The sequence below is a fragment of the Apiospora marii genome, assembly GCF_038362585.1.
Source record: "Apiospora marii strain CBS 49790 chromosome Unknown utg000001l_segment0_segment0, whole genome shotgun sequence".
NCBI classification, from domain to species: domain Eukaryota; kingdom Fungi; phylum Ascomycota; class Sordariomycetes; order Amphisphaeriales; family Apiosporaceae; genus Apiospora; species Apiospora marii.
Window position 1 is genome coordinate 3,144,633 of NW_027117372.1, and position 17,803 is coordinate 3,162,435.

Below are 17,803 nucleotides of genomic sequence, written 5' to 3' on the forward strand. Positions count from 1 at the left end.
TATAGTCGCACTGCCACTTTTGGCCAGGTGGCTGGCTACACATGCCCTCCCTTTTCCGATAATAGAGGGTTGCCCATTGTGGCAGCGGAATGACTCTCTTAAGCAGCCCGGACAATGGCGACAAATTGCTCTTGAATCTAGGCGATATCAGTGAGAGTCCGGTAAATGGTTTGGAATTTGTCGCGCACCTCACGATCGCCCTTGATGAATGGCTGATCGAAGAAGAGATATTTGTCGTTCTTGGTGAGCTCCACCGTCATCAGGACCAGGCCCCACGGCTGCGGCCAGTAGCCCGAGAAACGCTCTAGAATGATGCGTACGAGCTGCTGGCGGATATCCGTCTCCTCGGGGTCGTTAACGTCGTGTCCCCATAGCTCCAGCAGGGCCGACGAGAAATATGTGGTGAAGGGATTGGGGAACCGCAACTCATCAACGATGCTTGACAGGAGGAAGTATCGCGCTTCTGCGCTCACTTCATGCGCAAGCAACGACAGCGTGGCCATGTCTGCGGCGCTACCGACGAAGATTTCACCGCTCTGCTGCGCCCTCTTGACGGCGAAGGTGCCAATGTACAGGACCACGGCGTTGACCAAGGCTATGTCGGTGTTGACTTGAACGTTGCCAAATACGCTGCTACCTCTCTCGTTCTTGTTGATGGCATGAGTCAAGTGGGCAATCGCATCTTCCGAGGGTCCGTTTTGAACAAGCTGTTCCACCAATTCCAGTAACCCATTGTCTTGCAGATACGACGCGGCAACATCATAATCGTTGATGAGTGCCGCAATGTCCTGCTGGTCTCCGGGCTCTTGACGTGGACTGGCAAACAGAATGATGTTGCGCAGCTGGGTGGCGTGCGGTGGGATGCATCCGCAGAGTGCCACATGGTTGGCCGCCAAGAAATCCGGGTAGTCGTGCTGGATGATGACGAGGAACTTGACGCTTGCGCGGATAAAGTCCTTGGCAATGTCGGGCACGTCGAGGGCTTTGAGGTGGTCGCCGAGGTATCGGATAAGTGAGGTTGCAATCTTCATGAAGGGAAGCCAGCCACGCTTGTCACCAATGCCCATCAGGACGGGCAGAAACCGCCGGTGAAGGACCAGGTCCAGCCAGCTATAGGAGAAGCCGGGATACCGGGCTGGGTTAAGCTGAAACAATATGTTTGCGTAGCTCAAGACAAGTTCGCGGTGGTGGACTTCCAGGCCATCCTGCCCAATGACTGCCTCGGGCGCAGTCAGGCCAAAGATGTCGGCAGCTTGGTGGAGCATCATCGAGTGGAAACGGAAAAAGACTCTTTGGCTGAAATGCTCACCGCGGGAGACATGGTGGTGGTTGAGTACGAGAGCGCTCACGGCAAAAGCTGTCTCAAAGATGGTCTTGGCCCCTGTGAAGGAATCGTTGACGCTCAAGATGTTATCTTGGGCCAGTGTAGCGATGAGTCTGACAAGAGCATCGATTGCAGCGTATCCATCAACCTGGCTGGCGCCGTTGTGCAGGATCTGCTCGTACAGCGCGATGGACGTGTCAAAAGCTGTCCGCACGAACGACACGAAATCCTCCTTGCTGACGAGGAAGCCCTTGTTGCGCAGTTGTTTGATGAAAGATGACAGAAGCTTTTCGGACGCACTATGATTGCTGCTGAGGTGGATCCATTCGTCGAAAAGGTATTCATACTGGTCCTGTCGACTGGTACTCGGGTCATCGAGGGCGGTTGGCTGAGGTAGCCCCGATCCCTGCAGTTTGGCCTTGAGATGCTGGCCAGCCTCGAGATCTGGCTCCTCGGAGATCCACCCCCAAGCGCCCTCCAAACTCCTGACATAGTCCGCAAACAGTGCGACTGGACGGTCATTGAATAGGGTGAGGTCTAAAAGCCTTTCAAAGAACTCCAACGAGCCCTCTTCTTTCTTGGAGATGGCCTTCGACAACGCCATGTCGATCAGGTGGAGGTTCAAGAGATCTGTCCGCAGGAGGGCAGTGATCAGAGGCAAGTTAAAGTAGTTCTCAGGAAGCTGTTGGTTGAAGATGGAGTGTACCCGCTCCACGAGTGCCGCGCCAGGGCCCGCAATCGATATCTTGAGAAGTAACTCCAGAACGTGAACCAGGCTCTCGAGGAACAGCGTGTTCGCTTGCTCGATCCTTTCAAACAGGAGCTGGCATATCTTTTCTGCCGCATAGAAAGCAAAATCCTCCGAGCTTTGCGAGTTTCGAATAATGAGCTGCGTCAAAGCATCAACCACGTCCAGGACTTGGTGAGGGCGGGGCAAGTCGAGAAAATGTTCTTCGCGGGATTCTGTTGCAGCACGCTGCAATTCGCCGAGGAACTTGGACACCCTGTCCGCATACACCCTTGTATCCATCTGAGTCGGGTGAGCCGCGGGACGTCCGTTTGTCATGGCCTGATGGACCTGTGGGTATGGCAACTGTGTCTGGAGCTGCGGGAGGGATGGCGTTTCTGCGGGAGTGGGCAGGTTGGGTACTGCGGCAAACTGCTCCTGGAGGACTTCATTGGCAATGGTTCGAGTAGCATCCGAGGCTGAAGCGGCGTGGGCTTGGCTGCTGCTTGGCGCGGCAGTTCGTGGCTGCCGGGCAAACTCCTCATAGATGGCCATCTGTTCGGGGTTCAGTCCGCTCATGTTCGGCGACAGCTTGTAAGGATTGGGGATCGTCATCGCCCACCGGTTGAGACCGGGGTCCACATACGGCTCATTGGGACGACTTCTGCGGTGGTGACGACGAACTTCCAATTCACTCTCAAGTAATTCCTCAATTTCGGGAACCGCCCTCTCTTCGGCAGCCTTCTCGATTACAGTGCATGCGAGATCCAGATTCAGGTTCACACACATGATGATGGTACCTTCAGGGAGTCCCTGAGGCACGTCACTGGAGAGCTGGCGCAGATAGTTGGTAATGTTGGCCCGCAAAGGCTCCTTGGAGGTAACAAGAGCCAAGCTGCCAGCAGTAGCCTTCACCATAGTGATAGCAGATGTCCGGAGTCGATTCTCGTCCGGCTCGGTCTGGAAGTCTTTGTGGATCATCTGCTGTGTCGATATCGCTGCAATCGTGACAGACCTGTCAACAACAGGCTGGATAATATCATGCAGCGCTCGGCTGAGAGCAGTCCGGACGATTTCGTGCAGCTTCTGCGTAGTCACCACCATCTCACTGACAGGAGGGACTTGCACTTGAGCACCCAGGTCGGGAATGGTGGGGGGCGGCATCGGATGCGGTGAAAGACCTGTCGACACGGTATTACCAATGCCGTTGAAGGACATGGTGTCCACGGCATCAAGCACGTCTGGGAGTGCCATTTCGCCAACATCCTCTACCGGCGCTCGATTGAGCAGCTCTTGAGAAGGCTCGATGCTCTTGTGATCCAGGTTAAGATCTTTGCAAAGGACTTCAATCTCAAACTTGAGGTTCAGTTTCAGTTCGGCGTGGTGGTACAGTTCAATGAGGAGGTGAAGTATGTCCATAAGCCAGGGATTCGGGGGCCGGTATACGGTGGATCTTGCACCCTGTATCAAAACCTTGCAGACGAACGGAATGACCACTATGAGCCGCTTCGTGTCGTGCGCCTCGATCAGCAGTTGCTTGAAAGCAATGTTTCTATGTTTGATGGGTTGATCTCGAGCAATGGTCAGGAGACCCAGCCAAGCACCGAGATGTTTGAGGTGAGTGCGCTCTGTGGAGTTCTGCATCGTGCCCTCGGAGTTGAGCATGCGGGCGGTACTGATGTAAGTCTGTCTCAAGACTTCGGCGGATAGACCTTTGTCCTGGAAGAGCCTCACAAAGTCCAAATATACTTCGTGGTAATTAGGCTGCATTTTGGCACGCTCCTCTACCAGGTGGCTAGCAAACCATTGATGGTGTCGTTCCTCCAGCCTTTCCTGTATTTCTTTGAAGATCGTCTGGAGCTTTGCTGGGGTAAGGTTGTTTAGCCCGAACTGGATCTTGTCTTGGACCTCCTCACTAGGGTCTTCAAATACACCATTCGTGGCCTGGTCGACATTGACAGACGCGAAGGGGGAAACGCTCGATCCCACCGCAGAGCCATCATCAATGACACCATTAGCGAGTGGCTCTCCAGAAATGTCAGACGTGCCGTTTTGGCCGTTGGCAATCTCTTCCTCATGCTCCCTGACAACTTCGCCAGCCTTCTTCCAAGCCTCCGTACCCTGCAGGCCAGGGATCTGGAGGAGTTGCTTACAGAACCCGGGCCATTCCCTGAACCTGGAAAAGAGTTGCATCAGAGCTTGGAGGCCGAACTTGTACATTGACTCGTCAGGCATATGATCCTTCACTGCCTCCAAGATCATGCCGAGCCCGATCTTGAGCGGAAGATCCGAGATAAGCTTGTGGGAGATGATACCACCGAACAACACGGCTGTTGTGGCCAACGCCTCGAGGGGATAGTCCACATAATGACTATACTCATCGAACAAGCCATGAATCATGCAGGCAAACACGTCCTGGTCCAGTGGGTCACGAGAATGCTTGTATCGCTTAAGAGTCTCCACAATCTCTTTGACTTGCACTTCATTGCCATACATTGTCTTGTAGTGTTCTTCCATCCGGGCATTAGCCTGCTGTGGGAGAGCGTTGCCGGCCCGGCTGTTGAGCTCGATGATGTCATCGTAGCCCTCGCCGAAGTTGATAAGCCGGGGGTAGACAATGATGCAATGTCGCTGTACCGTGATGAGATTCTGCATTGGCACCTTTGGCATAAAGTCTTCGACAATCTGAAGCAGGGCTGCTACCGTCTTGACCTGCAAAGTCGTGCTGTTCTTCTGCGGCTGCTGCCCCTCTGGAGATCGCTGGTATGCTGATTCCATAGTGCCCTTGATCATTAAGAACTGCAGCAGAGAAAGGGATATTTCGGGGCCCCGGTCTGCATTATTACGTGCCCACTGGCTGAGGTCTAGATAGCCCTCGGCATGCGCCAAGGCAGCCAGGTCAAACCCGAAGCCATTGGGCAAGTTGACAAGCTCATCAAGCCAGTTGTGCTTGATGACGTGCTCGAAGATGATAGGCAAGTCCAAGGGTTTCAGGGCATGAGTGTCGACAAGCTTTTGCTTAACCCAGTCCTTGTCTTTCCTCCAAATGCTATCCATCACGAAGGTACCGTGGGGGGAGCGGCTATGGAGAAATTGTTCGAATAGCGAGACCAAAGTGTCCACGGCCATAGCGGGCCAAGGCTTTGGGACTCCGAATGCTGATACGATAAAGATATCGAGGTTGGGTACCACAACTTCTTGAAACAGGCGCTTGGCCTCGATGCTCTGCGAGGCGTGAATGGAATGTAGGGCAACGGAGAAAATGGCCGAGAGGGCTGAAACGGAAACCAATGGGTGCCTCACTGCCTCGGAGGCGCGCTCTCGTACGTCGGCCGGCGAGTTCTCGTAATCTTCCAGCTGGAATGTAGGTACCAAGCCAGGGATGGTACTGGCGTCCAGTTCGTCAGGCTTCAGAGATGCGAAGGCGCAGATGAACGAGAGCTGTGTCTCGGGGTTCTCCCAATGTGCACCACCCCACAGGTATTGGACGTCGAAGTTCGGGGCATTCGCAGCAGGGGATTGCGCAACGGGGAGTAGGGCGTTATACAAACGCAGGAATTGCTGTTTGGACACCCTGACGTCTCTCTGATCGAAGTATGACACCACGTCCTGCCATGAGAAGGTTGTAGGCAGAACGCTCCGAAGTGCGGCCACCAAAACCGAGGGGTCGTGACTAGGCGTCAAGCTGATGGTAGTGTATGTCAAGGCGGATGAAACCTGCTCTTCGCTTAATTGGACGTTGGCTGGGCGGTTCTGCAAATATCCGAGGCACGTCTCCTCGTCACGTGTGAAGTCTGCACCTGTCCGCTGGATGTAAAGAGCCAGAGCGTTGGGGGGTTTTTCGCCCAGGACACGTATCAAATCGAGAGAGGCTAGAACTTCCATCGGGGGTGTACGATCAGGCCCCGACCAGCGTGACTTGACTTTATGGCTCAGCTCGGATTTAGCGGCTGCGTTGAAGTTGGGCGGGTGTCCCTGAATGTAGCGGTCGACGATGTGGGCAATGAAGTCGGTGTCAAGGTTAACGTGAACGTCCGGTCGAGAGATGAAGTTGACAAATGTGGGGAAATTCGTAGAGAGGATAGCATCCGCTAGATTGGGAAACACGGCAAATTAGCAAACAAAATACACTATTGGCCTGTTGGATCGATAAGACTAACCCTTTGTCTTGAGATCTGACCGCGACCCGAGCTTGAAGGCTAGAGCCAATATTGTCTTTTCAAGAGCATCCAACTTAAAATGCTCCATAAAGGTTGACAGGTCAAAATCACGGAATGTGTCTTCTGTGCTCGTCTCGATGGACTCGGCGATCTTGGGTGCTTGGTTGATATCTGTCGAGATCTTGTTCATTTCTTCCGCCAGTATTTGGTAGTTGGCTGAACTGGGCCGGTTCGATGCGCCGGAGAAGATGGTGCCCGCATTCTGCGTCACCAGTCTGGTGAAAGTTTTGGAAAAGACCTCCATGCCGTTATCATTGATAAGCTGTATGTGAACACGTTAGCATGATGATCAAAGCTGTCTGCGATGCATGTGCGAAACAGGATTGCGTGCGTTGTAGTTAGGTGTTGCTGTCTCGATATGCGAGGTGCCGTCACACAAGCAGTAGGTACGGCAGGCCTCGGGTTCTTCATCTTTGAAGATGTTACAAGATAACGCATTGGGGGAAATCCAGGCCACATACCTTCTTAAGCTGATCTCTTTGTAAATCCCACTTGGCACGGTCTTTATCGTCCTTGAGGGTGGTCAGAAGAAGGAAGACCTGGGCAATGACGATTTTGGTAAGACTGTTGTTCCCGGTGGTTGGGCTACTGGTGCTGGGACTGGCGCCAGCACTCAAATTGCCGCCTTGCGAAGGATGTGGAGAATGGCCAAAGCCGCCCGTCTGTATGGGATGATTTGAGGGAGCGGGTGTGAAAGTGCTTGATCTGGATTGTGACTGGGACGAGGAGGGTGGAGGGACCATGAGGGTTGAGGTCGCGTGGGGGAGGGGAGGGGGGCCGTTTAGCAAAGCGAGGCGGGTTGAGGAGGGTTGAACAGGCGCGAAGAGGGCAATCTATTGCAATAGATCCTCCCCTGCTACTGCTGAAAACGTCTCCCGGAGTAGCCGCCGTCTCGTATCCTTGATCAAGAGCTCCCTTCCAGGTTGCTACAAGCTGGTGTTTTAAGCGATGGGATGGGCGAACCAGTCCAGGCGCATGCTATCCAGAGATGGGCGATCTCGGAAGTCATGCGACTAGGGATGCAATCGCTCGTCGCCGACAGCCCACGCGGAAGAGGCTGCTGGAGTATGGAGATGGAAAGAGTGTAGAGGGAGGGAGTTGTGATTTTGGGTATCGTGGGAGCGGAGGAAATTCGGGCTGGGCGCTGGAGGAGAGACGAACAACGAACAATGGATGGATCCAAGAATTGTCAAAGAACCAGAAAATGGTCGCTGCAGCAGCCGGCAGCCGTGCGTTGCTCGAATAGGCGTGGTTGACTTGGGATGCCCGATTAAGATTTAGTACAATCGATGGAAACGGAGAAGCAACTGGTTATGTTGCTGTTGTCGTTGATGATGTTGTTGTGTGCGTGTGGTGTCTTCCAACATTGACGATATGGATGTGAATATCCTCCGGATCAACGATGGAAAAGAGGAGGAGAGTGTTGGTAGACAACAGGCCGCAGTGCTCGGTTGTTTAGGTGGTGAGAGTGGAAGAGCTTGCTCTGCCTTTGCGTGTGTGCATGTGCTGCTAAGCTTAGGTATGATTCTTTCGCTCTCTCTGTCCAGTACTGGTGACTGGTCTGGTCGAGTCAAGGCGAGGCAGGCAAGGCAAAACTGAGGTAGGGTCCAGCTTAAGCTTGAGGCATGGGGGGTTTGGGTGGGACCACTCAGTGCTGGCTAATGCTGTCACTGGCTGATGATAGTGCCTGTACCTACCTGTAGGTTTGCTTGCTCTGGCAATACCTAGGCTAAATATCCGCCACATGTATAGCCCCTCCAGCCTCACTGTACTGACTAAAAAAAGTGGTGTGGCTTGAACATTGCCATTGAAACCAACTTCCAGTCCAATCAACTTGACGAAAGTTCCTTTTACCTACACACAGAGGTCTTTTCCCTTCTCTCGCAGATTACGATTGTAAGGCTTGTGATGCAGTCCTTGACAGTCTCCTCAAGTTACGAGCTCCGGTTCGTCCATGTACACACGCAAAGTCCCTAGTATTGAAGAGTCTTCGGCGTTTTGTGCAGGGCGGTGCTACCTAGATGCGTACATGCTATGTACCTATACAAGCCTGTCCTGCATGAGCCATATTCCACGTAACCATGAAGATTGAGCAAGTATGTAATTAACGCAGTAATTAACTAAGTATGTCAAGTAGGCATATACTCTGATTTGGCCATGCAAGGCTTACCAATGTTTGTATGCACCATGTACGTGAGCGGTACACTACCCGAGTTTCCATCATTGGCCAATCATTCTAGAATATGCTCATAGGTGTGTAGCGGCGTAGCAGGTAAGGCGCCCTCTCTATCCCAAGCACCAAAGGCACAAATTTACTGAGTGACCGGGATGCATCTTGAAATATCGCTCGAGTAAAACGCTCTGCCCCTGCTATGTATATACTTGCTACTATTGGCTGCTGGTATGACTGAAGCCCGGTGATCCTTGAACACCTTTATCCTGAGAAGTCGACAACCATGGTCCGTAACCCAAGGACTATCAAAACGCGACCAGGACTCTATTTTCCCATCCACTACCTTCCGGCATTTATCATCGCGACATTTTGGGGCAATGCGTTTCTTGATTCGTCTAGCATATCGGTGTGGGGCTTGGGTCAACCACATCATTGTACTGGGACTCTATCTCACCCTTGAACTATTCCCGGGCGTCCAACCAGGGCTACTCCCCATGAAAAGGGATCCGGGGCGCCGTCCGGGAGTGGTAGGCCCACTGCCGCCCTCCACCGGCGGCGTCTCCGTCCTGCCTTGTTTAGTGGGTGGCTTGAAGTTGTAAGCGGAGCCTTTGTTGAATATGTCCTGAAGCATGGCCTCGAGGATTCCGGCGTCCAGAAACTCCTGGTATTTCCGGTACAATTTGAGGGCTGTTTTTGCATCTTCAATCGAGTCGTGCGTCTCTAGCTGAATCTCTTCCTTAAGGAGACACCATGCAAGGAATTGCAGACTGAGCTTCCTCTTCCGTGCCGCCGAAAAAAAGAGATCGCTTGTGTCGATAATTTGGTCCTGAGGAACGTGTATATTTATCACACGGAAGTCCTGCTTGAGACCATGGCCCAAAAACTTGCAGCCGAGGTTCAGCAAAATCCACATCTTCTTGTACGCAATTTTCAGGGGCACAAGATTGTGCGTTGTTCGCGCGGGATCCAAGTCTTCGGGCACAATGCCAGAATATGCCGTCACGTAGTCAATGACAGGCTCCCTGATATGGATGTAGTCGTCAATGAAGGCGAGTCCCTCATCGTGGCCACTGCCTCGCAAAACCGAGGCTCGCGCGAGAGCGTGGACGACTGGACGTACTATCCGTGTCTCATTGGTTTCCGACTCAATCATCACCTCCGCCTTGGAAGTTGCAACGAATTCCGTGTCAATCGCGATGATAGTATCCGAGTTGGGCTTTTCAGTCTCCGAGTCGAGCGTTCGATATGTCTTCTCTGGCAAGTTTGGCCTGCAATTCTTAGGTCAGTAAGACGCACATGCCTACAGAGAAACAGAAACGGACTCACCTGAGATCAACGTAGAGCAAGCTGCTGTCCAGATTGTCTTTCCACGTCGCATCCAGTCTATTATTTGCTTCCTTTCGTTGATACGTGATCACCGAGGGCATCTTCCAGGATGTGTTGAAAGTGAGCGCTTCTTCAGTAGTCACAGGCTTAATGTGAAAATCATTCAGAAGGTACCACTGGCTCTCGTTCGGTGTCACTGGTGCCGAATGAGCAACTTTACAGTATGTCAGTTCCAAGTCTATCGCCACAACGCAGAATAGCGAAAGCCTTACCGTTCGCCACCGCTACCAGGTGGTTGCCCCTTGAGGGCTGGCCCGTCTCGATGTTGACGACAACGCCAGTGAGCGAATAAACCGACATGTCATGATAGCCTCGCTGCAACTGATACCTCAGTTCCTCGCCCTCATAGCAGAAGAACTGGCCGTTGTTTATTATGACACCGATCTCCTCTGGAAGCCAGCCCGGCGTGGCCCATAACCGGCGATGTTCCTCGCTTGGCATCCCCGCGAGAAGGGTCAAGACCGTAGGCACACCCCTAATGAGTTTCTTGGTGCTGAGCGTCTGGTACTTGTGGCATGTTTGGCACCAGCCCTTACTGGTCAAGTCACGTTCGACGCTCTTCTTAAGAATCTGCGAAAATGTGATCTTGGCGCTTTTGGCCTGTCGGTGCCCGGACTTCTATACAGCATTAACGCGCATCCTGAGGCTGGGCACCACCGGTGTTGCATCGTTCAACCTACGTTTGATGTGTACATCAACTCGTGCACATAGCTCGAACTGGGCCTGCTCGTTTCGCTTGTGCAATTGTTGCAACGAATGGAACTTGTGGCTGTGGTCTCCAACAACTATGATCCACGTCAGTCTCATCACTGTCAACGACTGGAACCAGCCTTACCTGTTCCATTGCCACCGAACACTGCTCCATTCTATTGTAATCATGCACGATCTTGTCTAACAGAAAACGGGTAAAGCTTTGTAACATTGAGGTTCGCGGGGAGGTGAAGGACAAATCCTCCAAAAGCCCCAAGCTGCTGGCTTCACGGCGTTAGTGGGCACATGCAGTTCAGGTTCATCAAGTAGAGGCATACCTTGAGGTTGATAGCTGAAAATTTTCAAAAGGTTCGAAGCATGGCAGGGCGCTCCTTCGGCCTTTTGAAGCATGTCGAAAAGAAAACCGAGCTCGCAGAGAAGGCACAACTCGTCAAAACAGCCGGTGGCGGCATGTTGCAAAGCAACATTTCGGATGGCGGGGTTGAAGAAGAGGACCTGGAGAAGAGCATTGACGTAGCTGTTCATGATATGGTTCGTCAGACCCGAGTATTGCGTCTTGTTGAAGAACCTGTGCAAGATTAGGAGCAGTTCACCAACAAGTGGAATTGCATACTGACTTGAAGTCCCAGTCGTCAATGCCGAATCGGCTATACTGGATCTCGACGTGCCTGTAAATTGGCGACACTGCGTTCTTCTGGCTCTCCAGCTGGATGGGGGCAACCAGCTGTTTCGGCCCAGGAACGAGATCTTCGGGAGCCGGTGTACCGGCTGGGGCATGCGAGGCGCCCCTTGCCTGCTCACTGAGAAACTTGGGCTTATTGAGTAACCGCTCTTCCTTGTCAAGTTTGCGCGTGTCCTCGACTTGGTTCCTGCGGAAGCACCGCGTATTTTTCCCAAAAAGGCCCCATTCCCTACGCTGCAGGGACTCGAGATATCTTGGGTCTTCCTTGATCGGCGGCGCTCCTACCTCGTATATTTCTTCTTTGGGCCACGCTGATAACAATTGTTCCCTATAATACGGCATGCCGATAGAGCTTAGGGGTGCATCGTCACTCCAAGCCATGGATGCAAGATGTTGCTCGGCACTCGCAAACTCGACTGGGTTCGCCAGCTCGGCGAAATGAAGGGAGCCCTGCGGCCCCCAAAGATGAATTTGACAGTCGGCATCGGCAAGGGCTATAGCCTCACCGGACGGAGCAATATCTATCATGTTCATATATAAATGATTTGCTTGTTTAACCGTGCTAGTGTTGGGGTTCATCAGATCTACCACGTGCATCTGTCCGCTCTGGGACACAACGATGCTGGTGGTCGACATTCGTGGGTGCATGCGTACGTAGGCTGCGCCGGAAGGGAATGGTACTGGAGGCATGGACACCATGTGCTTCAGGTCGAACACATTGACCAGGGGATCGTACATGATGTATCCTTGCTGACGCGGCGACAGACCACACGTAACAATAAAGTCATGTTGGGCATCCATATCGCTGATGGTAGCAGCGTGGGCCGTCCACTCTTTGCTGATCCTGAACGTCAACGGATCGAGGATGTGAACAGCCGAGCCGGTTGTCGCGGCGCAGATGTGGCGGCTCCTCCTCATGATCTTGTAGTGGTGTTCGGTGGGGATCTGCTTGGTGACTTCTCCCTTGTTCACGTCGACGACGAACATCTTATCCTGCTCACCGGCGACGAGAATCTCGGCCGTACCCTTGGAAGTCCAAGTCATACACCGTAGCTCTTTCATGTCCTCATGCTTGACGGTCCAGAGGGGAGCGCCTCTCCTCTGGGCCATGTGTATGCCCCGGGAACCCAGGGCAATGACGCCTTTGTCATTGAACAGCAGCTGGTGTATCTTTCCATCTTGAGAGCTGTGCGCCTTGAAGCTGGTGTATTGCGTAAGCTCGGGGCCGTAGAACGACGAAACTCGTCCGTATTCGTTGCCAGCCCATAGGAGTTCTTGGCTCGTGTCGAAGGACAGGGTTGACACGGGTGTTGGAATGGCCCTAAGTCCTGGGGGAGGCAGGTGTATACGGGAAATCTAATTTGTAGCAGAACGGTCCAGTCAGCATAGGATCCGAATGTAGGCCAGAGGGCAAAGGGCCACTGGGCAACGCGATGTTGTCTTCGCAAGACTGTATGCGACCGCGCTTAACATCAGGAAGGTAGCTATTTTCTCTTACCTCGGACCAGTCTGGATCCATTGCGCATGGAATAGTTGGTCATCCTTGCACGGCAGGCAATGGTGGTCGGTCCGGGCAGGAGCACGTTGCTGGAAACTAGAAAATCAAAGTCCAAAGAGCTACTGGATTGCGAAAGAAAGTAAAGGATAAGGCATGCACTCTATACTAAATGTGTGTCGCGTCTGGAGTCGGAGAGACACCCTAGGCAGGTGGTTCGTGGTTCAGCCTCGTTACGTTACCGCCCAACTGGGGTAGTTCATCGATGTTGGCGGGGTTGACCCGGCTACTTGCATAATCCGTATACAAGGCTACACCTCCAGCTATCTTATCCCAGCATCAACTCCGGTAACATTGAAATTGATACATACCTACAAATAGAATAGATGATGGGTGGATTATCGCCAACCTGCTTCACCATAAAACAAAGAAAACAAATCACACATATTCTCCTACATTTCTCAATTCACTGCGGTGGCATACGTAAGAATTCGTAGGAATTTACTTCATAGAGATGCTGTCTAACTTTTTATCCATGCACGAGCCAGTGCTGTCCCTACAGAAAGGGACGCCTGCGAATCTCGGTTCTCCAGCACAGGTTACAGCTTCGTAATTCGTTTATGTAGCGCAGGCTCTGCACTAGAGCTGCCTCAATCACTTCTCAATCTGCCTATGCCAACCTATCATGACCCTCCCAATTGTAATACGCCTGGCAGTATGTCTTGGCGCGCCACTCATCGACCAATGCATTGCATATGAGCCAAACAATGCGGATATCAAAGCTGAAAATCAAAACGGGATGCTGTGAAGCACAGTGGTTTAAACAACGGGGCCAGCGGCCTTGACTTCGGGGGTAGCCTCCGACTCGTACTTCTGGAAGTTCTCGACAAAGAGGCCTCCGAGCTTTTTGACTTCTTGCTGGAAGCTGTCCCGGCCGGCCGTCCAGGCAGTGGCAGGGTTGAGGAGTTCCGCCGGGACTCCGGGGCAGGTCTTGGGTACCGGCAAGTTGAAGACCTCGTACGTCTCGTACTCCACATTCGCAAGCTCACCCGAGTGGATGGCATCCAGGATCGCACGAGTGTACTTCAGCGGGCAGCGCTTGCCGCCGTGTGTGTAGCCAGCACCGACCCAGCCAGTGTTGAGCAGCCAGGCATTGGCGGAATGCTGCTCGATCTTCTCGGCCAACATCTTTGCGTATCGCATGGGGTGCAGAGCCAAGAAAGGCTGGGCGAAGCAAGATGAGAAGGTAGCCTGGGGTTCAGTGACGCCGTCCTCAGTACCGGCCATTTTTGACGTGTACCCGGAGATGAAGTGGAACATGGTCTGCGCACTGCTGAGCTTCGAAATGGGTGGCAGCACGCCGCGAGCATCGCAAGTCAATAAGATGATATTCTTAGGGTGGCTGTTGGACAAGCAAGGAATCTTGGCATTGCTGATGTATTCGATGGGGTAGGCACTGCAGGATCATTAGTATCAGCCGATGAAATTTCGTCATTCTCAGAGATGAAAAGAGGCTTACCATCGAGTGTTCTCGGTGAGTGTGGAGTCGTCATAGTCAACTTCACGGGTCTGCTGGTCAAATACGACGTTCTCCAGCACCGAGCCATAACGGATAGCACCGTAGATATCTGGTTCTTTCTCAGCCGACAAGCCAATGCACTTGGCATAGCAGCCACCCTCAATGTTGAAGACACCGCGATCACTCCAACAGTGCTCGTCGTCGCCGATCAGGGCCCGGTTAGGGTCGGCAGACAAAGTCGTCTTACCCGTACCCGAGAGGCCGAAGAAAAGCGTGACGTCTCCATTCTTACCCTCGTTTGCCGAGGAGTGCAGCGTCAATACGTGATGCTTGATGGGCATCTCGTAGAACAGAACGGTGAAGACACCCTTCTTCATCTCACCGGCGTATTCGGTACCCAGGATGACCATCTCCTTGTCGGCAAAGTTAATTGCGACCGAGGTCCCAGAGGTCATGCCTTCTGTGAATCTGTTGGCCGGGAAGGTGCCGGCATTGTAGATCGTGTAGTCGGGGTGGAAGTGCTCCAGCTCCTCCCTGGACGGGCGGATGAGCATATTGCGCATGAAGAGCGCGTGGTATGCACGGGCACAGATAACCCGGACGCGGATTCGGTACTTCTCATCCCAGCCAGCATAGCCATCGATGACATAGATTCGAGTTCGCGTGTTGAGGTAATCGATTGCACGCTCTCTGTTGATCTTCCATACCTGTGTAGCCGAGTATGTCAGTATCGGGTTCACGCTGGGGGGGAAGGGAGCACGTGATAGGGGCGTTGCGGGGCATCTTGTTGGTTCGCGCCGCGGGTGTCAGGAAAAGAAAAAGTGGAGGGCGGGGTGCAGATCTCGGCGCCTGCAGGGTATGACGCTATCGAGACAGGGGTCTGGGAACAGTGCCAGACCAACGACTCGTGTGGCCCGACCGACGAGTAATTGCTGCCCAGAGCTTCCCAAAACTTCGGGGAAAGGGAAGAGCGCTAGATTGCCATTATCGTCATAGCACCATGCCACTGTTGAGGGGAACAAGCGCAGTCGGTATGATGCTCGCATGAGCAATGTGCGTCACCATGGAGGGGTGGCTGATGTCTATGGCAGGCGAAAGACGGCTGTGCCAAGCCGAGAAAAAAGGCCGAAGCAATGAGGAATATTGTGTGGGAGAAGCAAAAGCAAGTCTCAAGCAGCTTACCTCGGGGGCCATAGGCTTGTTGACAGGTCCCCACCTGTATATCCATGTTAATACTGTTGTCACAAAAGCTGTGGTGTTCACCTGAGAGGTGTGCCAGAAGGAAGACATACCAGACTTCGTTTTCCGAGGAGGGCTCCTTCACAATCCGCTTGTCCGAAGGTGAACGGCCGGTTTTCGCGCCGGAGAATGCTGTCAAGGCACCGCTAGAGGCAATGGCTGAGCCGACCTCGTATACCAAAGCATCTTCGTAGAGGGCAGCGACAGAAGGGTTGGGGATCTGGGCAGTCATGTTAGTACCCCTTCGCCGAAAAGTCGAGTCTCAACGGGCAGTGGACGACGTACAATGGCGACTCTATCGTAGTCAATGTGAGCCTTGTCGTGGAGTTCGATCTCTGTGAAAGTGGGTGTCAGTTGAGAGGGTTGGACAGCGTTTGAGTCGGTATATCGTACCCAGCTCTGTGTGCTCGACTTCCTGTTGCGGCCTATATAAACGAAAACAGTCAGTCTTCCGGCCCTCGAGGTTCATGGGGTGTAGTCAACCTACTCGATGCCTCCAGGGTGGAGAGCCGTCTTGTTGACTTTGTTGGGAGCAATCACTGCAGGGAATGGTCAGCATGTCCGTCGCTAGCTGGAGACGGCGGGTTGAGGAAGGGCTCACTCTTGTGGTTGTGTAGGAGTGAATGGGTGTGGGAGAAGAGTTGCTGTGATCGAGGTCCTTTGACTGAGGGATCAGTGTAGGGAGAAGCAGTGCGTTGAACGGGGTCCTTCATGGTTCTTAAGCTTTTTGAAATGTTCTGATGGCTGAGAGTTGTAATACACGATCTGGTCCACCTATCGGTCGTACACGGGCAATACTGGGCAAGTGATGGGGTGCTAAGACGGTAGCTCGTGGAGTGACTGGAGTCTCTAATCGTGGGCCTGGGCCGAGGATATAAAAAGGCTAAGGAGGGTAGGCCGGGTGGAGCCGCAGGAGTATGCTGGGCGAATGCCACTGGCTGCCAGTAGTTGCTGACGGTGATTGGGCCCCGGGCCACGACTATTTCTCGGAGGCGCGGCCCCTGCACGGTCGGAAAGCGATGCATCCTGTTGTCGTTTCTGGAGGGCTAGGCGCTGCGTGTACTTGGTCAATGACATCGTTCCCCCTTGGAACGAAAACTAGCCCATCCGTGGAGTGCTGGGCGGACAGCGCCTGGCAGCCTGGAGGAGTTGCCGTCCCGAAACGACCCTTACCCCAACCCTGTCGGGGCGTGATGGAGTCCAGCCCATCTACATTGATTGGTCCCGGGGCGCAAGAGTATTGCTCGGAATGTGGTGTGACAAGATACTAGCCCAGGCATTGCCAGTGTCCCATTGGAGCAATGCCCTGTCCCATCCCTTCCCCGAATTGCTGCCACAAGCAGAAACTTGGGGTAGCCCACGCGACAGCACCTGCATGGGCCCCCCCCTTCGCGGGTCATTCGAAAAGTCAGATTGCTCTTCGGGCGTTGCTGCCGATAAATCTTCGTGAAACCAGCCATAGGTTGGAATGCTCTATCTGCCACTTCTGATGTGCGTGCCATTTTCCTTCTGCCCATTTGCCGAAAAGCCTATGCGAGACGTGATCAATGCACTAGGTAGCTGATCGCGAGAATGATCCATGGCAGTCTCTTCCGTTTACCCAAGACTCCTCTGGCCCTTCCGTATTGTTTTCTTCCCATACAGGGTTTAGGCTAGGTCACAGCCGAGCTAACAAGTCAAAAGCCCCAGCGATTACGTTGTGTGTGGTAACAGAAAGGGGAAAAGGAGGCTTGTGGAGGGGCAAAGATGCTTGTACATTGATGCGTGGATCGTGGGACTGTCATCGAAGTTCGGAACAAGAACCATTTTGATGGAGAGCCACCGACAGGTATGGACCCTGGCAACTACTTACATACAGTACCTACCTAGCCACAAGCGCTGGCCCGGAGGAAATACCGTGCTTATACTGTACTTGTGTACCTAGTGTACCTACATAACTCAAGTCAAGTTCAAGAGTCCCACACATCGGGAAGTTGCGCGCATGAACTTGCCAAAGTAAGAACAAGCCTGAGGTTGTATTGATTGAAATGGATGCGAAATGGGTGCTGGTTGATTGGGAGGTGCTTCGAGTTAGTACCTCCAGGCACTACTCCCTCTACCCGACGTTTTTGACCCGGCTGACTGAACTGGCCAAGTCGGATACCCCGTCTTTGACCCCGCCTAAGCCCACTGGGGTCCCCGGCTACTGCCTACCCATCTTACTGGAGTGCTGGATGAGGCTCTCAGTCTCGGGCATGCAGCTGGCCTGCAGGTCTGACACAAGCCGTTCAACATCACACACAATCATCCAAGTTCAGTATAGGTACCTAGTATTGGCTTGCATTGCG

General features: G+C 53.1%; 3 protein-coding genes across 3 annotated transcripts; all 3 read right to left on the reverse strand.

Moving 5' to 3' along the window:
• Positions 1–137: 137 nt before the first annotated feature.
• On the reverse strand, positions 138–7,014 carry PG985_001018 (uncharacterized protein; the record flags this gene model as incomplete). Its single annotated transcript, XM_066820787.1, has 3 exons — positions 138–6,142; positions 6,212–6,533; positions 6,733–7,014. The coding sequence occupies 3 exons, from the start codon at positions 7,012–7,014 to the stop codon at positions 138–140; spliced, it is 6,609 nt and encodes a 2,202-aa protein (XP_066691666.1).
• A 1,875-nt stretch (positions 7,015–8,889) lies between these two features.
• Positions 8,890–12,742, reverse strand: PG985_001019 (Poly(A)-specific ribonuclease; the record flags this gene model as incomplete). Its single annotated transcript, XM_066820788.1, has 8 exons — positions 8,890–9,712; positions 9,771–9,984; positions 10,043–10,448; positions 10,511–10,615; positions 10,666–10,721; positions 10,859–11,109; positions 11,159–12,579; positions 12,722–12,742. The coding sequence occupies 8 exons, from the start codon at positions 12,740–12,742 to the stop codon at positions 8,890–8,892; spliced, it is 3,297 nt and encodes a 1,098-aa protein (XP_066691667.1).
• A 795-nt stretch (positions 12,743–13,537) lies between these two features.
• PG985_001020 (uncharacterized protein) lies at positions 13,538–16,189 on the reverse strand (the record flags this gene model as incomplete). Its single annotated transcript, XM_066820789.1, has 8 exons — positions 13,538–14,174; positions 14,238–14,944; positions 15,420–15,453; positions 15,530–15,696; positions 15,762–15,811; positions 15,870–15,901; positions 15,964–16,015; positions 16,078–16,189. 8 exons carry the CDS (start codon positions 16,187–16,189, stop codon positions 13,538–13,540), a joined length of 1,791 nt encoding a protein of 596 aa, XP_066691668.1.
• Between the last annotated feature and the right edge of the window lie 1,614 nt (positions 16,190–17,803).